Source organism: Lepidochelys olivacea (genome assembly GCF_965140295.1).
Source record: "Lepidochelys olivacea isolate rLepOli2 genome assembly, chromosome: 7".
Taxonomy (NCBI): Eukaryota; Metazoa; Chordata; order Testudines; family Cheloniidae; genus Lepidochelys; species Lepidochelys olivacea.
Window position 1 is genome coordinate 111072786 of NC_140417.1, and position 13921 is coordinate 111086706.

The following is a 13921-nucleotide window of genomic DNA, read 5'->3' on the forward strand; positions in this document are numbered from 1 at the left end:
CATTGTGCTATTTAAGTTCTTGTGCTATGCCGATTACCATAATATCTAATACTCCTCCCTCCAAAGGGGCTGGCAGTTGTGGTGGGGGAGTAAACATTGTTAGTAGCATCATTAACTCCCAAACTGATTCATGTCAGGAAATCCATCAGGTCCTTAGGGGAGCATGCTGCAGGGAACAGTTGCTTTTCAGTTTCACCCCCATCAAATGTTTGCTTTATCCAAAACTATAGACACTGCAGTGGTCCTACTAAGTGACTTTTGTAGGCTCTCAGGAAAGGAGTATCTTGTAAAGTGGAACTGCTCTTTCCCCCTTCCATTGTTTCAACCCAATTTTTGATACATTTGCCCCCACGCTCCCACCCCGAGGACATTACTGGGCTACTGCAATTGATTCCATATAAGGATGGTGGTCTCATTCGAGTTCCTGATGAATATGGGTCCACATAAAGCAAACAGATGAAAAATCACCCATGTAATTTGGCAATAACTATGCAGGACTGATGTAGCAGTTGCAGATAGATGTTGCGGGGCAGGATCTGAATTTGATCTTCTTGGTGTTGATCCAGAACTTTCAAGATGTACTAATTTATGTCTTGAGTTCTCCCTGTCAGTAAGATTTTTATTTGACTTGCCTAAAATGTATTGAGTTATTGCACTGATATAATGTCTCATTATTGGCCCCAGTCAGGATCTGTGTAAACCTGATACGTATTTGAGGGACAGAGCAGCTCCTTCTTGGTGCCTCTAAGGTGGAATGGAGGTGTCACTGAGTACTGCTGTCTATGGTAAGAATCCAGCTTCTGGTAGTCATCTAGTCTCACAGCCAAACTGATATTTTTGCTGCAAATATAGTATCAAGGGGTAGCCTACTTCCACAGTTAGCTTGTGCAAGAGCAGAAAAATTTCTGCACGTGTGGTTAGATTTGTACGTACTGATAGCCATTTCTGATGCTATTTAAACAGACAGAAGTATGTTTAAGTTATATCTCTTTAATCAAACTAGAGTGCAAGCACTTTAAGGTGGGGACTGTGTTTTTGAAGGTCTTTATATGGCACGTAACATAGTGAGGCCGAGATCTAGGTTGATGCCTCTGGATGCTAATGGAATACAAATAATAAAATAATAATGGACAGGATAGACTGTTAAAACCAGAAGGTTCCATGACAACTGGGGAGCCCCTTTAATTGGAGACTGGTCAAAATGTCAGACTCAGATGATTCCATGGCAGTTGGGAATAGTTGTGGGTTGGTGGAGGAAGAGAACTATTTTCAAGATTTCCCACTGGAAGAAGAGCAACTCTCACTAGAGCCCTGCAAATTTGCAGATATCCGCAGACCATGTTTGCGGATCAGATGCAGACACAAATTTTGTATCTACACAGGGCTCTAACTATCAGAGAAGTAGCTTGTCCTGGTGGGAACTTTTTTCTTCTTTCCATTGCTAGGTGAGAAAGGGACTAGAAACAGGGTTTTCAGAGATAGTTTCTCAAAAGCTAGGATACTGCAAATCATTTATTAGTGAGAGCATTTTAAAAACTCTGGGCGGTCGGAGACCAAGAGGTAGGCCCCCACAACACCATCATTCTCTAGCCATTTTCAAGAGCTGCCCAGTCCAGTCCACACCAGCCCAGCCTCAGGGCCCTTCTATAATGCAAAGCGTGCAGAAAGTAACTGCATGGGTGCAATAAACATGGCAGAGAGTGAACTGCAGGGGTTGCTAGAGGTGCATAGTCCTGAGAGGGGAGGGGGTCCTGGGAGTGAAGGGCAGAGGTGGGCAGCTGCAGCGCTAATTCCGTGGCGTGTCAGTGACCTGCAAGGAGGGGTGGTGGGGGGGGCGGCGTCTGGAAGGGGGCCTGGCGCTATCCTAGAGCAAACCCTGCTCTGTCGGAATCTCCTCCGTTCCGCCTGACATTCATCCTCTTCAGCAGGTGGCTGCAGAAACAGCCCCGGGGTAGGAGGGGGATCCGAGTCCCCCCTCGGGGTGAATATTTGAGAAAAGATGCTGGGGACCCCCAGCAGCCGCGGGCAGCTTCTGCAAACAACCCCCGCCCCCGCCGTCGGTGCAGCTCCAGCCTCCGCTTTGCCCCCTCCCCCCTTGCAGCGCCCTCCGGGTTGCACAGTCCGCAGCAGCAGGCGGCCAGCCCCCCCCCGGCGCAAGTGGCCCAACTCTCGGGCGCCGCGCGCAAACGCACCGCTCCTTCCCCCACCCCTCCTGCCGGCGGTGTTGTGACATCACCTCGCAGGGCGCCGTGCCCTGTGACGTCAGGGGTAAGGACCTCCTCTCTCCTCCAATCCGGGTGGACGGGGTGGGGAGCGGCCGCCGCTTTCTCCGCCCGGCGGGGGGCGGGAGGTGAGACCCGGATGAGGCGGCAGCTGGCTGCTGCTGTGTGAGGCGGAGCGGACCGCGGAGGAACCGCGCGGGTATCTCGGGCGGACTGAGGCGGAGGCTGCGCCCCCTCCCAGCCCCTCCGCACCTGCCCCAGCTCCATGCCCACAAGATGGAGGCGAGGGCGCTGGTGTGAGGGGGGAGCCCGTGCCCAGGTGCGCGCCTGGCGGGCGTCGAGGCGGAGATGCTGCTGGTCTATGTGATCCTGATCTCGGCTCTGGCCGGTTCCTTCATCACGCTGCTGCTCCAGCTGCTGCTGCTCTACAGGAGGAAGCCGGAGCCCCCCGGGGTGGCGAGAGCCTCCGGCGGCCTCTTCTTCCCCAGGGTCCTGCCCGACCACAGCCTCAGGGACTATTTCCACGGCTCAGAGCCGGCGGGCAACCATCCGCCCCAGGAGCCTGCCCCTGCCGCCGCCGCTGCTACCCCCTCCCCGGGCGCCGCCAAGCCCCAGGCTGAGCCCGGCGCCAAGCAGCAGCAGCAGCAGCAGCAAGAGCCCCCTGCGCCCCCCTCCTCCCGAGAGGAGACCTGCTACTTCCTCAATGCCATCTGCCTCTTCCTCTTCAGGGAGCTCAGGGACACCTCCCTGGTCAGGCACTGGGTCACCAAGAAGATCAAGGTGGAGTTCGAGGAGCTGCTGCAGACCAAGATGACGGGCAAGGTGCTGGAGGGACTCAGCCTCAGGGATGTGTCGCTGGGCGATGTGGTGCCCCTCTTCAAATCCATCAAGCTCATCCGGCCAGTGATCTGCAGTGACGAGGGCTGCCCCGAGGAACTGGGCTTCGAGGTGGACCTGGAGTATAATGGTGGCTTCCACCTAGCCATCGATGCCGACCTGGTCTTTGGCAAGTCGGCGTACCTCTTCGTCAAGATCTCTCGGGTGATGGGGAAGCTGAGGCTGGTCTTCACCCGCTTGCCCTTCACACACTGGTCCTTTGCTTTCATGGATGATCCTGTGATAGGCTTTGAAGTGAAGTCCCAGTTTGAGGGGAGGCCCATGCCCCAGCTCACTTCTATCATCGTCAACCAGTTCAAGAAGGTCATCAAGCGTAAGCACACCTTACCCAGTTATAAAATCAGGTAAGGTGCTATATTCCCCTCTTCCCTGGGGTTACCTTGGGACAGGATGCATTCAAATGCCTGTCATGTACTCTTAGGTAGAAAAGGAAAGGTTTTTATTGGCACTTTTTCAGGCATATGATAATGGCACTTATGGTATCTTTCTTCTTGTGATCTCAAAGCACTTTGTAAAGGTGAATTAGTATCACTTCCATTGTTTTACAGGTGAAGAACATGAAGCACACAGATCAGATAGTAAATTAATGATAGAACAGGTGATAGAACCCAGGTATCCCAACTATCAGGCCAGTGCCTTATCCACTTGCTCCATGCTATTTCTTTGGAAGGTAGAAGGATGGCCTTGTCACTAAAGCACAGGATGCAGAGTTGGGATATGTGGGATCTGTTCCAGGATCTGCTACTGACTGACTGTGCAACCATGGGCAAGTCACTTGGCCTCACTTTTCCTATTTGAAAAACCAGGGACAGTAATTCTAACATGAGACAGGAATTAATTCACTCACTGTAAAGTGTTTTGATATGCTCCGAAAGGCACTGTAAAAGTACAAAAATTATCTTTTTTTCCCCAGTTCATTACTGCTTCCCGCTGCTCCTCCAGCCTCTCCATCTGCCCTTGGTCAGACCTAAAAGCTAGCTGGCGACAGCTGCTCGCTACTCATGCTGCAATCATGGAATTTTCTAGTGCCAACTTTGTCTTTATTGTAGTAAAGGAGTGTGAAGAGCACTTCTGTCTGATTTATACACACTGCAGTTTTGCATATAATGGGATGTCCGGTGATTTATCTATAGTGGAAGAATCCAAGTGAATTCCTCGCTGCCTAATTGCTGCCTGGTCTGTGACTATAAGTATTCAGTAATTTACCAGTCTCAGGGAACACATTTGTCCCGTCATCCACCTGTATGTTCTCTATAGTTTGCATGATCACTTGCTAGATATATTAATGTGACTCTGTTTACTTGATTCCTCAGCACTAAAACTCGGTAAAGTTCCTCTCAGGGGAAGCCACACAAAGGAATCATTGAAGAGGTCTATCTGAATTCTAAAGTATATCTAATTTTTATGTTGAGGAGATGGCTTTAAAAGTCTTTCCTGTCTATTCTTTGTTACAAATTATGCTAAGCTTGTGTGACTATATATATCTGCATGTGTAGAAAATGATCTAGGGCTTGGAAAATCCACAAAAGCAGGGCAGGTAAGAAGCTTCTCAGGGAAATGCCATTTCAGAATCTTAATTCTCTTAATTTAGAGGCTTTATGGTTGTGAATATAACTTACAAAGTCTGACTCAAGTCTAAACCAGTGTGGTTGGGTCTTCCTGAGTCTTCACACAGACACTTCAAGTACTTCAGATGTTACTCATAGCATTCCCACAGTGCAGCAAAATGAAAACTGAGGGAACACTTGTCAGCTTTAAGGGTTGCTATTCAGAACATTGTGGACAACTGTGAAACTCACAAGAATCAGGTCAGTTTCATACAGTTGCAGTTTGGGAAAGGGACTTGAGCTACTGGTTGTGGAAAAGGACCTAAACCAGAGACTTTAAACCATGATTTGAGGATTCCAGTAACTCAGAGGTTAGGGGTCTATTTCAGCAGTGGGTGGGTGAGGTTCTGTGGCCTGCAATGTGCAGGTCAGACTAGATGATCATGATGGTCCCTTCTGACCTTAGTCTCTGAGGGTTAGGACAGCAAGACCCTCACTGACTTCAACAACCACTTGCAGCAAAGCGGAGAGGGAGGGAGGGAACATTCTTTTCCCTTCTTCCTTCCAGTTGCAGCGTGTCTGTGTGTAGGTCAGTGATGGATCACTCCCCTCTTCAAGCAGTTGTGGAAGGGGTCTTGCATCTCACTTGGAAGGTGCCCCTGGATAGTGGAGTCCTCTCTCTTCATTCAGTCCAAGATATTTGATGTCTTGTAAATTTTTCAAATCCTGTGCATGAGAGCTACTGGGTTAGGATTGTGAGTGTGGGTGAGAGAGAGAGTGATAAGTTAAGAAAGGGAAGTATGTTGTGGTGGAGGAGAGATGGATTTTAAAAAGAGAATTCTGAGTGACAGAAAATACTGGGCAGAGGTAGAGCACAACATTTAGTAAGAAAGAGATAGGAGTGTGGAGAAGGAGTGGGGCAGAGAAGGTAACTGATACTGAAAGGAAAGGTATAGCATGGTATGTTATAGGAAAGAAGAGTGAATTCTAGGGAAAGAAAGTCTAAGTAATTTTGTAAGCTAATTTTAAAAAAATACAATCCAATAAAATATTAAAAACTAAATAGTTATTCCCTTAAATAGTAGGGAGTTTGGCTTTGAAAGTGTCATAGTAGCATAGCTATTTTTTACCCTGGCTTATAGACTTAGTACACAGGCTAGTAGGTATTGGGTAACAAAATATCCACTCCTGTATATAAGACTGTTTCCTCAAGAGATCTGAATGTGCTTTATGGACATTGAAACTTAAAACTTAGAGCACATTCTGTGTGTATAGTCAAGCAGTACTTGTGGCACCTTAGAAACTAACAAATTTATTTGAGCATAAGCTTTCATGAGCTACAGCTCACTTCATTGGATGCATGCAGTGGAAAATACAGTGGGGAGATTTTATATGCACAGAGAACATGAAAGAATGGGTGTTACCATACACACTGCAACAAGAGTGATCAGGTAAGGTGAGCTATTACCAGCAGGAGAGGGGAAAAAAACCCTTTTGCAGTGATAATCAAGGTGGGCCATTTCCAGCACTTGAAATGAACGTGTGAGGAACAATGTGTGTGTGTGGGGGGGGAAATAAACATGGGGAAATAGTTTTACTTTGTGTAATGACACATCCGCTCCCAGTCTTTATTCAAGCCAGTTTGCAAATTAATTCGAATTCAGCAGTCTCTCATTGGAGTCTGTTTTTGAAGTTTTTTTTGTTGAAGAATTGTCACTTTTAGGTCTGTAATGGAGTGACCAGAGAGAGTGAAGTGTTCTCCGATTGGTTTTTGAGTGTTATAATTCTTGACATCTGATTTGTGTCCATTTATTCTTTTACGTAGAGACTGTCTGATTTGGCCAATGAACGTGGCAGAGGGGCATTTCTGGCACATGATGGTATATATCACATTGGTAGAAGTGCAGGTGAATAAGCTCTGATAGGGTGGCTGATGTGATTAGGCCCTATGATGGTGTCCCCTGAATAGATATGTGGACACAGTTGGCAACAGGCTTTGTTGCAAGGATAGGTTCCTGGGTTATTGTGGTGTGTGGTTGCTGTTGAGTATTTGCTTCAGGTTGGGGGGCTGTCTGTAAGCCAGGACTGGCCTGTCTCCCAAAATCTGTGAGAGTGATGGGTCATTCTTCAGGATAATATGAAGTTCCTTGATGATGCGTTGGAGAGGTTTTAGTTGGGGGCTGAAGGTGATGGCTAGTGGCGTTCTGTTATTTTCTTTGTTGGGCCTATCCTGTAGTAGGTGACTTCTGGGTACTCTTCTGGCTCTGTCAGTCTTTCTTCACTTCAGCAGGTGGGTCTTGTAGTTGTAAGAATGCTTGATAGAGATCTTGTAGGTGTTTGTCTCTGTCTGAGGGGTTGGAGCAAATGCGGTTGTATTGTAGAGCTTGGCTGTAGACAATGGATCGTGTGGTGTGGTCTGGATGAAAGCTGGAGACATGTAGGTAAGTGTAGCGGTCAGTAGGTTTCCGATGTAGGGTGGTGTTTATGTGACCATCGCTTATTAGTACCGTAGTGTCCAGGAAGTGGATCTCTTGTGTGGACTGGTCCAGGCTGAAGTTGATGGTGGGATGGAAATTGTTGAAATCATGGTGGAATTCCTCAAGGGCTTCTTTTCCATGGGTCCAGATGATGAAGATGTCATCAATATAGCACAAGTAGAGTAGGGGCATTAGGGGACCAGAGCTGAGGAAGCATTGTTCTAAGTCAGCCATTAAAGTGTTGGCATACTGTGGGGCCATGCGGATACCCATAGCAGTGCAGCTGATTTGAAGTTATACATTTTCCCCAAATGTGAAATAGGTATGGGTGAGGATAAAGTTCAGCCACCAGGTTTGCTGTGATATTATCGGGGATACTGTTTCTGATGGCTATGTTCTCTGTGTATATAAAATCTCCCTACTGTATTTTCCACTGCATACATCCGATGAAGTGAGCTGTAGCTCACGAAAGCTTATGCTCAAATAAATTTGTTAGTTTCTAATATGCCACAAGTACTCCTTTTCTTTTTGCGGATACAGACTAACATGGCTGCTACTCTGAAACTTGTGTGTATAGTGTTGACCCCCATATAGAGAGGGGTAAACCTGAAGCACAGGTGATTGCCCAAGGTAGCACAATGTCAGTGGTTATTGGGACAGGAGCCCCAGAGTTCTAATACTGTTCTCAACTCTAAACCCCACTGCCTCAAGGAGAACAGTTTTGGAAAGGTAATCTTTCTTACTAGGCATTGCATGTTTTAAATTTCTTTAAAAGAAGGCAAAACACTGAACCTGTGATTCAGATATTCTTTTAGAGCCATGTAATTTATTCTTTATACAATCTTTCAGTGTTTGGGAGGAAGGCAGATAAATTTTACACCCTTTGAACAACCTGTTTCCTGACTTAAACATTCAATAATTTCTCATCTGCGTGGAATGTATTTGTCCCTGCCTCTCTTTTCTGTCATTTGAAATATTATTGGTTAAATATTTAACAAGCTGTGTGTTTTCAGTTCAAGCCCTTTCTGTGGCTTTCCCCGCCCCACGCTCGCTCTAGGAGTTTTGCAAATAAATAATTGAATAGCTGTAATAGTCTTAGGCCATGTCTACATGACAAGCCCTATAGCAGCACGGCTACAGTGCTGCAGCTACACCACTGTAATAGACACTTGCTACAGGCTGGATGAGTTTTTCTCTTGCTGTAATAAATCCACCCCCCTCAGGAGGTAGCGGCTATGTCAACTGAAGACTACTTCTGTCAACCCAGCTGTGTCTGTACCTGGGCTTAGGTTGGCTTAACTATGGGTATGTCTATGCTGCAATTAAAAACCTGTGGCTGGCCCGTGCCAGCTGACTTGGGCTAACGGGCTATTTAATTGTGGTGTAGACATTCAAGTTTGGGCTGGAGCCTGGGCTCTAGGACCCTGCAAGGTGGGGTAATAGCCCAAACCCGAACATCTACACTACAGTTAAACAGCACCTTATTCTGACCATTAGTCAACTGCCATCAGCCAGCTGTTGGTGTCGAATTGCTGTGTAGACATACCCTGTGTGTCTCGGGTGTGAATTTTTCAGACCCCTGAGAGATGTAGGTGGGTCGGCTTAAGTTTTAGGTTTAAACCAGGCCTTAGAAAGAGAAGATGTTGGCATACAAGGATCCAGAGTAACAGCCGTGTTAGTCTGTATTCGCAAAAAGAAAAGGAGTCTCTAAGGTGCCACAAGTACTCCTTTTCTTTCTGCATACAAGGAGTTCTCTTTTGAACCATTTAAAAAGGGGACATCATTTTGGCTCAGTAATTTCCAAATTACAGGCCTCAAAGCTGTCCTATCTTTTTTCCAGCTGTTAAATAACATTTAAAGAAGCTAAAAGTACACTTTTTTAAAAAAAATTACTATTTGTAAGTAAGCAACTGCTATAGATTCTACAGAGATATTATCTGATGTCCAATGGCAAGAGAGGTCGTCTAGACAGTTGTTAATGGATTGATGATGTGCTCCTTCAAACAATCTCTTTTTTTAAGGTATTGCCCCCCACGACAAAAATTGAGAACCCCTGTGGTAGTCTGGGTGTCTATTCTGACACTCCTGGTAAAGCTTGGGTAAACTAAACATTTCCATTTATTTTTGCTTAGTCTTTTGTGATTACATTTTTATAGAACTATTAATGTATATAGTATACTAAGTGTTTTGCAGACAGATAACTGCACAACCTACTTCTGTTTTTTCCAAATACGAATAAAGTTGTAATGAACCGTGATTGATAAGACTCTTTACATAAGAGGAGAGGTGACTTGTAATCTAAGAAAGGTTGTGCCTGTCTTTGATTCTCTTCTGATTTTTAACAGATAGGTCACTTGAAAATAAACTGTAAAGTTATGAACAGATTGGTAATGTTGAATTTCTTAGGCTGATTATTCTTTATTGGATGTGACTCTAGATTGTCATCCAGAAAAAAAGTGGAACTGTCCAGCAGACAATTGCAGTTTTATTAAGGCTTATCACTATGGTGCTTATTCACCAAGAGCATAATTTGGCACATAAGAAATACTAATGTTGAATTGTTTAAGGTTGAGGTTGACAGACTTATTTTAAAGGTAACTGAAAGCCTGGACTGTCATGTGTGTAATTTGTAAAGTCTTGTGTGTTTAAAAAAGCCAAAATGGAGGGGCTCTTGTTTCTATGTGCTGTGTTGTAGTGAGAAATGTTGCTGTTTGTACATATCCCCCAAAGCTTGTCCACAGACCTGCCTTCCAGCTGGAGGAACAACCACCTCTTTGTTACGCCATGTGAATGTTACTCCCATTTTCTTTGGTAAACTGTCATGTTCCAACTGCTGGAGAATCTTCGGATTCCAGCATTCTATCTGGTAGTCACAGGGACTGGAGATGATTGTACCTGGTGATATTCTAAACAAAAGGCTCTTAACTATGGTTGTAGCTGTTTCCATCACTGCACACTGGCTCAACAGAAATTCTGGTCTTCAGAGTGACACAGACAGAGAGACTATCCTGGAAGGTTTGCACAGGTGGCAGATGTGGGGCATGTGCTGTGCTGAGGGGTGTATGTATTTTTGTATGTGTGCGCTGGTTGTGCTGATTTGTGCAGGTGGCAGTTGGGCCAATCAATCCATCTGTCTCCTGCGTACAACCAATGAAGTTGTTGCATGCAAATTAGTTGTAGAGAAGGGAGAGTGATTGAGTTACCTCTGATATCACAATAGTCAAGGACTTTTGGCATAGCACAGATACATGTTCTACTGTAGCTGTACACTGCACAGGTGTAACTTGTAAGTCAGAATGGCTGGAAACTTAAAAAATTTCATGGTAACAGACCACAAAACCCAATAATGATTGAACCTGGTGATATTCTGAACAAAAAGAGCCCTCAACCCTGTTTGAAGCTGTTTCCATCCTGCACAGTGACTCTGCAGACATAAGAGGCTTCAGAGTGACATTCCTGAAATGTTCCTGTATAGATTATGTCACACTGAATCAGATATTCATGATCTGATTTATTCCAATTTTGCAATCCATAAGCTAAGGGGATAAACATTTTGACATGCAGTTAGAGCTTATGCTGAAATACTTACAAAGTCTTATTTATATATACCATTGACACTTTCGAAAATACCTGTCTCTTTTTTTCCTTGGCTCTTGAGCAAGAGTATTTGGATTTAACAAAACAGTTATTTTGATGTAACATTTGTCATTCAAGGACAGAGCTTCCATCTGATTAAGAGCCAGTTGGCTAAAATTCTCTGAACGAGGCCACAGTATTATCTAAGTTTTTCTTTCCTTAATTGTCTACTGATGTGATGGTAATGGGGAATCTTGGGGAATCCAGGGATGAAAGTCATCTTGTTACCTCCCATACTTCCAGCATGAGGGAGACTTTCTTGTACTTGACTTGGTGTCAGCATCCTGACACCGTCAGCCTGTTAACCACCCAAGCACTTTTTTGGGCTTTGCCAACCCTTACTTTATCTTGTAAGTTAACAGTAGGTGCACCCGAGTCCCTTTGAAACATTGCCTTATAGTATTCAGCCCCTTAACCACGGAACACTCACAGAAATACCAGATTTGCTGTTCCCAAAAGAACAGTATACACATCAGCTTGAATGAGTCAACTCAGGGTCAGCATTTCACTCAATACCACATCACTGAGATGTATTTATAGTGAAAATAATAAGTTTATTATCAAAGATTTAAGTGATAGAATATTGGAAACAAATAGTTACATATAAAACAAAATCAGATACAGTTTCTAGGGTAAGGTAAAAATAATAATAATAAGAAAGCTATTGCTTTCTTTTATTTAACACTTCACATTTTAATACTGAAAAACCTCATGTCCTTAAAATATATAGAACTCCCATACTGTTTTAGCTAGAATAAGCAGATTAAGTATCAGAATGGATGAATTTGCAAGACCTTGAATTTGGAAATACAACAGATATCAGATTTGTAGTATTGTGGCTGTGGAAGTAAGTGGTGGTAGAATCAGGAGGAGAAGGTAACTAAAAGACTTTTTAAAATGGGTGTCTTTCTTGCACATGAAGGAAACTTTCTGCATCTTCTATCTAGTGAAGCATGTCTACATTCTCTACAGCTGTGTCTGATAATGGAACTTACCAGAATACTAAGGCTGTGTCTGTGTGAGAAAGATGATCAGTTTAAACTAAGGTGTGAATTTAAATTGATTTAGTTAAACTGGTGCTAATCTGTATGGACACACTTATTTCAGTTTAAACATGGGAAATTTTTAAGCTGAATTTTGGATCAGGTTTAACTTAAACTAAAATAAGAATATCCACCTGGGTTTGCACCACGTTAGCTAAATCTGCACTGATTTATCCTAAACTAGGTTTTAAACAGCATCCCATGTAGAAAGGCCTAAAAGAGTCAGAGGGCACAATTTTGTATTCACACTTGTGTAAATCAGGAGTAAAAGCAATGTAGAACTGAGTGTAAGGAAGAAGAATCTGACTCAAATTCTAAATAACTCTTTAACATGCCTTCGTAGTTTTTCCATACACCGCTGAAAATTGAGACTTTTTTACTTGCAACGCACAATACATCTCACTAATCAGAATCTCCAAGTTATTTACAAATGTGAGTAACTGGTAGCATCCTCAATTCATTTAACATATAAAGAAACAGACATTGAAAGAATGGTTCAAAGTGTCAGAGCCAGCCAGTGGTACCCAGGTAAAGAAACCAGTTTGTCTCCTATCTATTCTCAGGTTGCAACCACCAGGCAATTAGACACATTAACTGTAAAATTATACCTTTACTTTTAAATCTAAGCCATTTAGCACATTCCTTTACAGTCAATTTTTCATCGGCTATTTTTAATGCTAAAACTGAAGTTAACAACCACGGTAGACCTTTTAACATGTATTTTGGGTTATTTAAAGTAACATAGAATTTTGTCCAAACATCCCATGTGTGGTACTAGCTAAAGAAGAATTTATCAGGAACTTGATTCACAGTTAGTTTCTTAAGAATGCACCAGAACTTTGCGGCAGAACCAAATGCAGAAGCTAAACAGATCAGAGAAGCAGGGTCTTACAAAGACTACTTTCTAGTAATGATTTGTTATCGGAAGTTAAATACCACAATTGATCACTTATGACTTACATTTAGTTAGTTAATGAGTTCAGCTAAACAATAACTGATTCCAAAATAAAGTAGGTGATTTGACACTTGACAGTATGACCCAAAAACTTTAGTTTAACCTATTTTAATTCATCATTACAGAACTTGTTATATAGCTTTTAAATTGACTCCATATTTTCCAAGAAGTATAAGCCAAAAATGTAATGTAAGCAAGACTTTGGCATAAAATGGTTCTTTGCTATTGATGTGACAAACCTAATCAGGTAACCGAGGTCTTGAAAAATGTAGTGAACATCTAACTGGAAGTCTAAACTTCTTAGCCAGAATTACCTTTTAAAGATAATATTAGAGGCACCAGTGATGTCCAGGAGCAGTACTTTGTTGAGAATCCCACCTCCCAGCTCTCCTTAGCTGGAAAGAGAGAAGATGATGAGACTTTTACTAAGATGCTGTTTCTGGAGCCTACTGATATTTTTATATCTCCCCTTTCTTGAAAAACACGTGCTTGCTACAGATTTGAAATTCTGTTTGCTGTAGCTGCCAGAAGGGAAAAGACGCATCTATTATCTCCTATCCTTTGCTCACCTAACCCAGGTGAAAAAGTTTCTGCTACTCTATTCTCCCTCTTTTTCCATTTTCTGGGTCCTTCTCCCCATGGAAAAATTCCAGGGCCTGCCTCTGTTGGTAGAGGTATCATTATGACATTGTCATCATTCATGACAGTTTCAGTGCTGCTCACCTGGTTCTTAATAGCATCAGTGAAACTGACCAGAGACTTCACTATATTGCTTGGCAAACCCGTGATAAACAGAGCTTTCTATAGACACTGCAGTTTATCACATTTGGAAGATCTTCATAGCCACAAGAGCAAATAACTTTTTATTTAAGCATGTTTATTTTTTTATTGGAATAGCTTATACAAAGCTCTAGGCACCCTGACAGGTAATTAATATTACAGCAAAACAAAACCCCAGCAGCATCAAATAACTTTCAGAAAGGAACTTGGCTAGTCTGCCACCAACTAAAAAGCTGCTTTCCACCCTTTCATCATTCCCTCTGCCTACTCCAAAAATCCTGTTGAAGAATATGTCTTTTGCAGTGTGCCCGGAAGGCCACCAAATTCAGTGTGTGATAAAATGAAAGCCTTAATTCTGTTGGTA

General features: G+C 43.4%; 1 protein-coding gene across 3 annotated transcripts in view; it reads left to right on the forward strand.

Moving 5' to 3' along the window:
- PDZD8 (PDZ domain containing 8) overlaps positions 1-13921 on the forward strand; it is a 255486-nt gene that overhangs the window by 107956 nt on the left and 133609 nt on the right. The window contains exons 1-2 of one of the 3 annotated variants that reach the window (XM_084633972.1): positions 2254-2268; positions 2951-3463. In XM_084633972.1, coding sequence (XP_084490098.1) covers positions 3033-3463 — 431 coding nt within the window. In that variant the 5' untranslated portion in view covers positions 2254-2268; positions 2951-3032. Of the gene's footprint in view, positions 1-2253; positions 2269-2299; positions 3464-13921 lie in introns of those variants that run through there. The other 2 variants (XM_084633971.1, XM_084633970.1) reach the window with 2 other exon arrangements.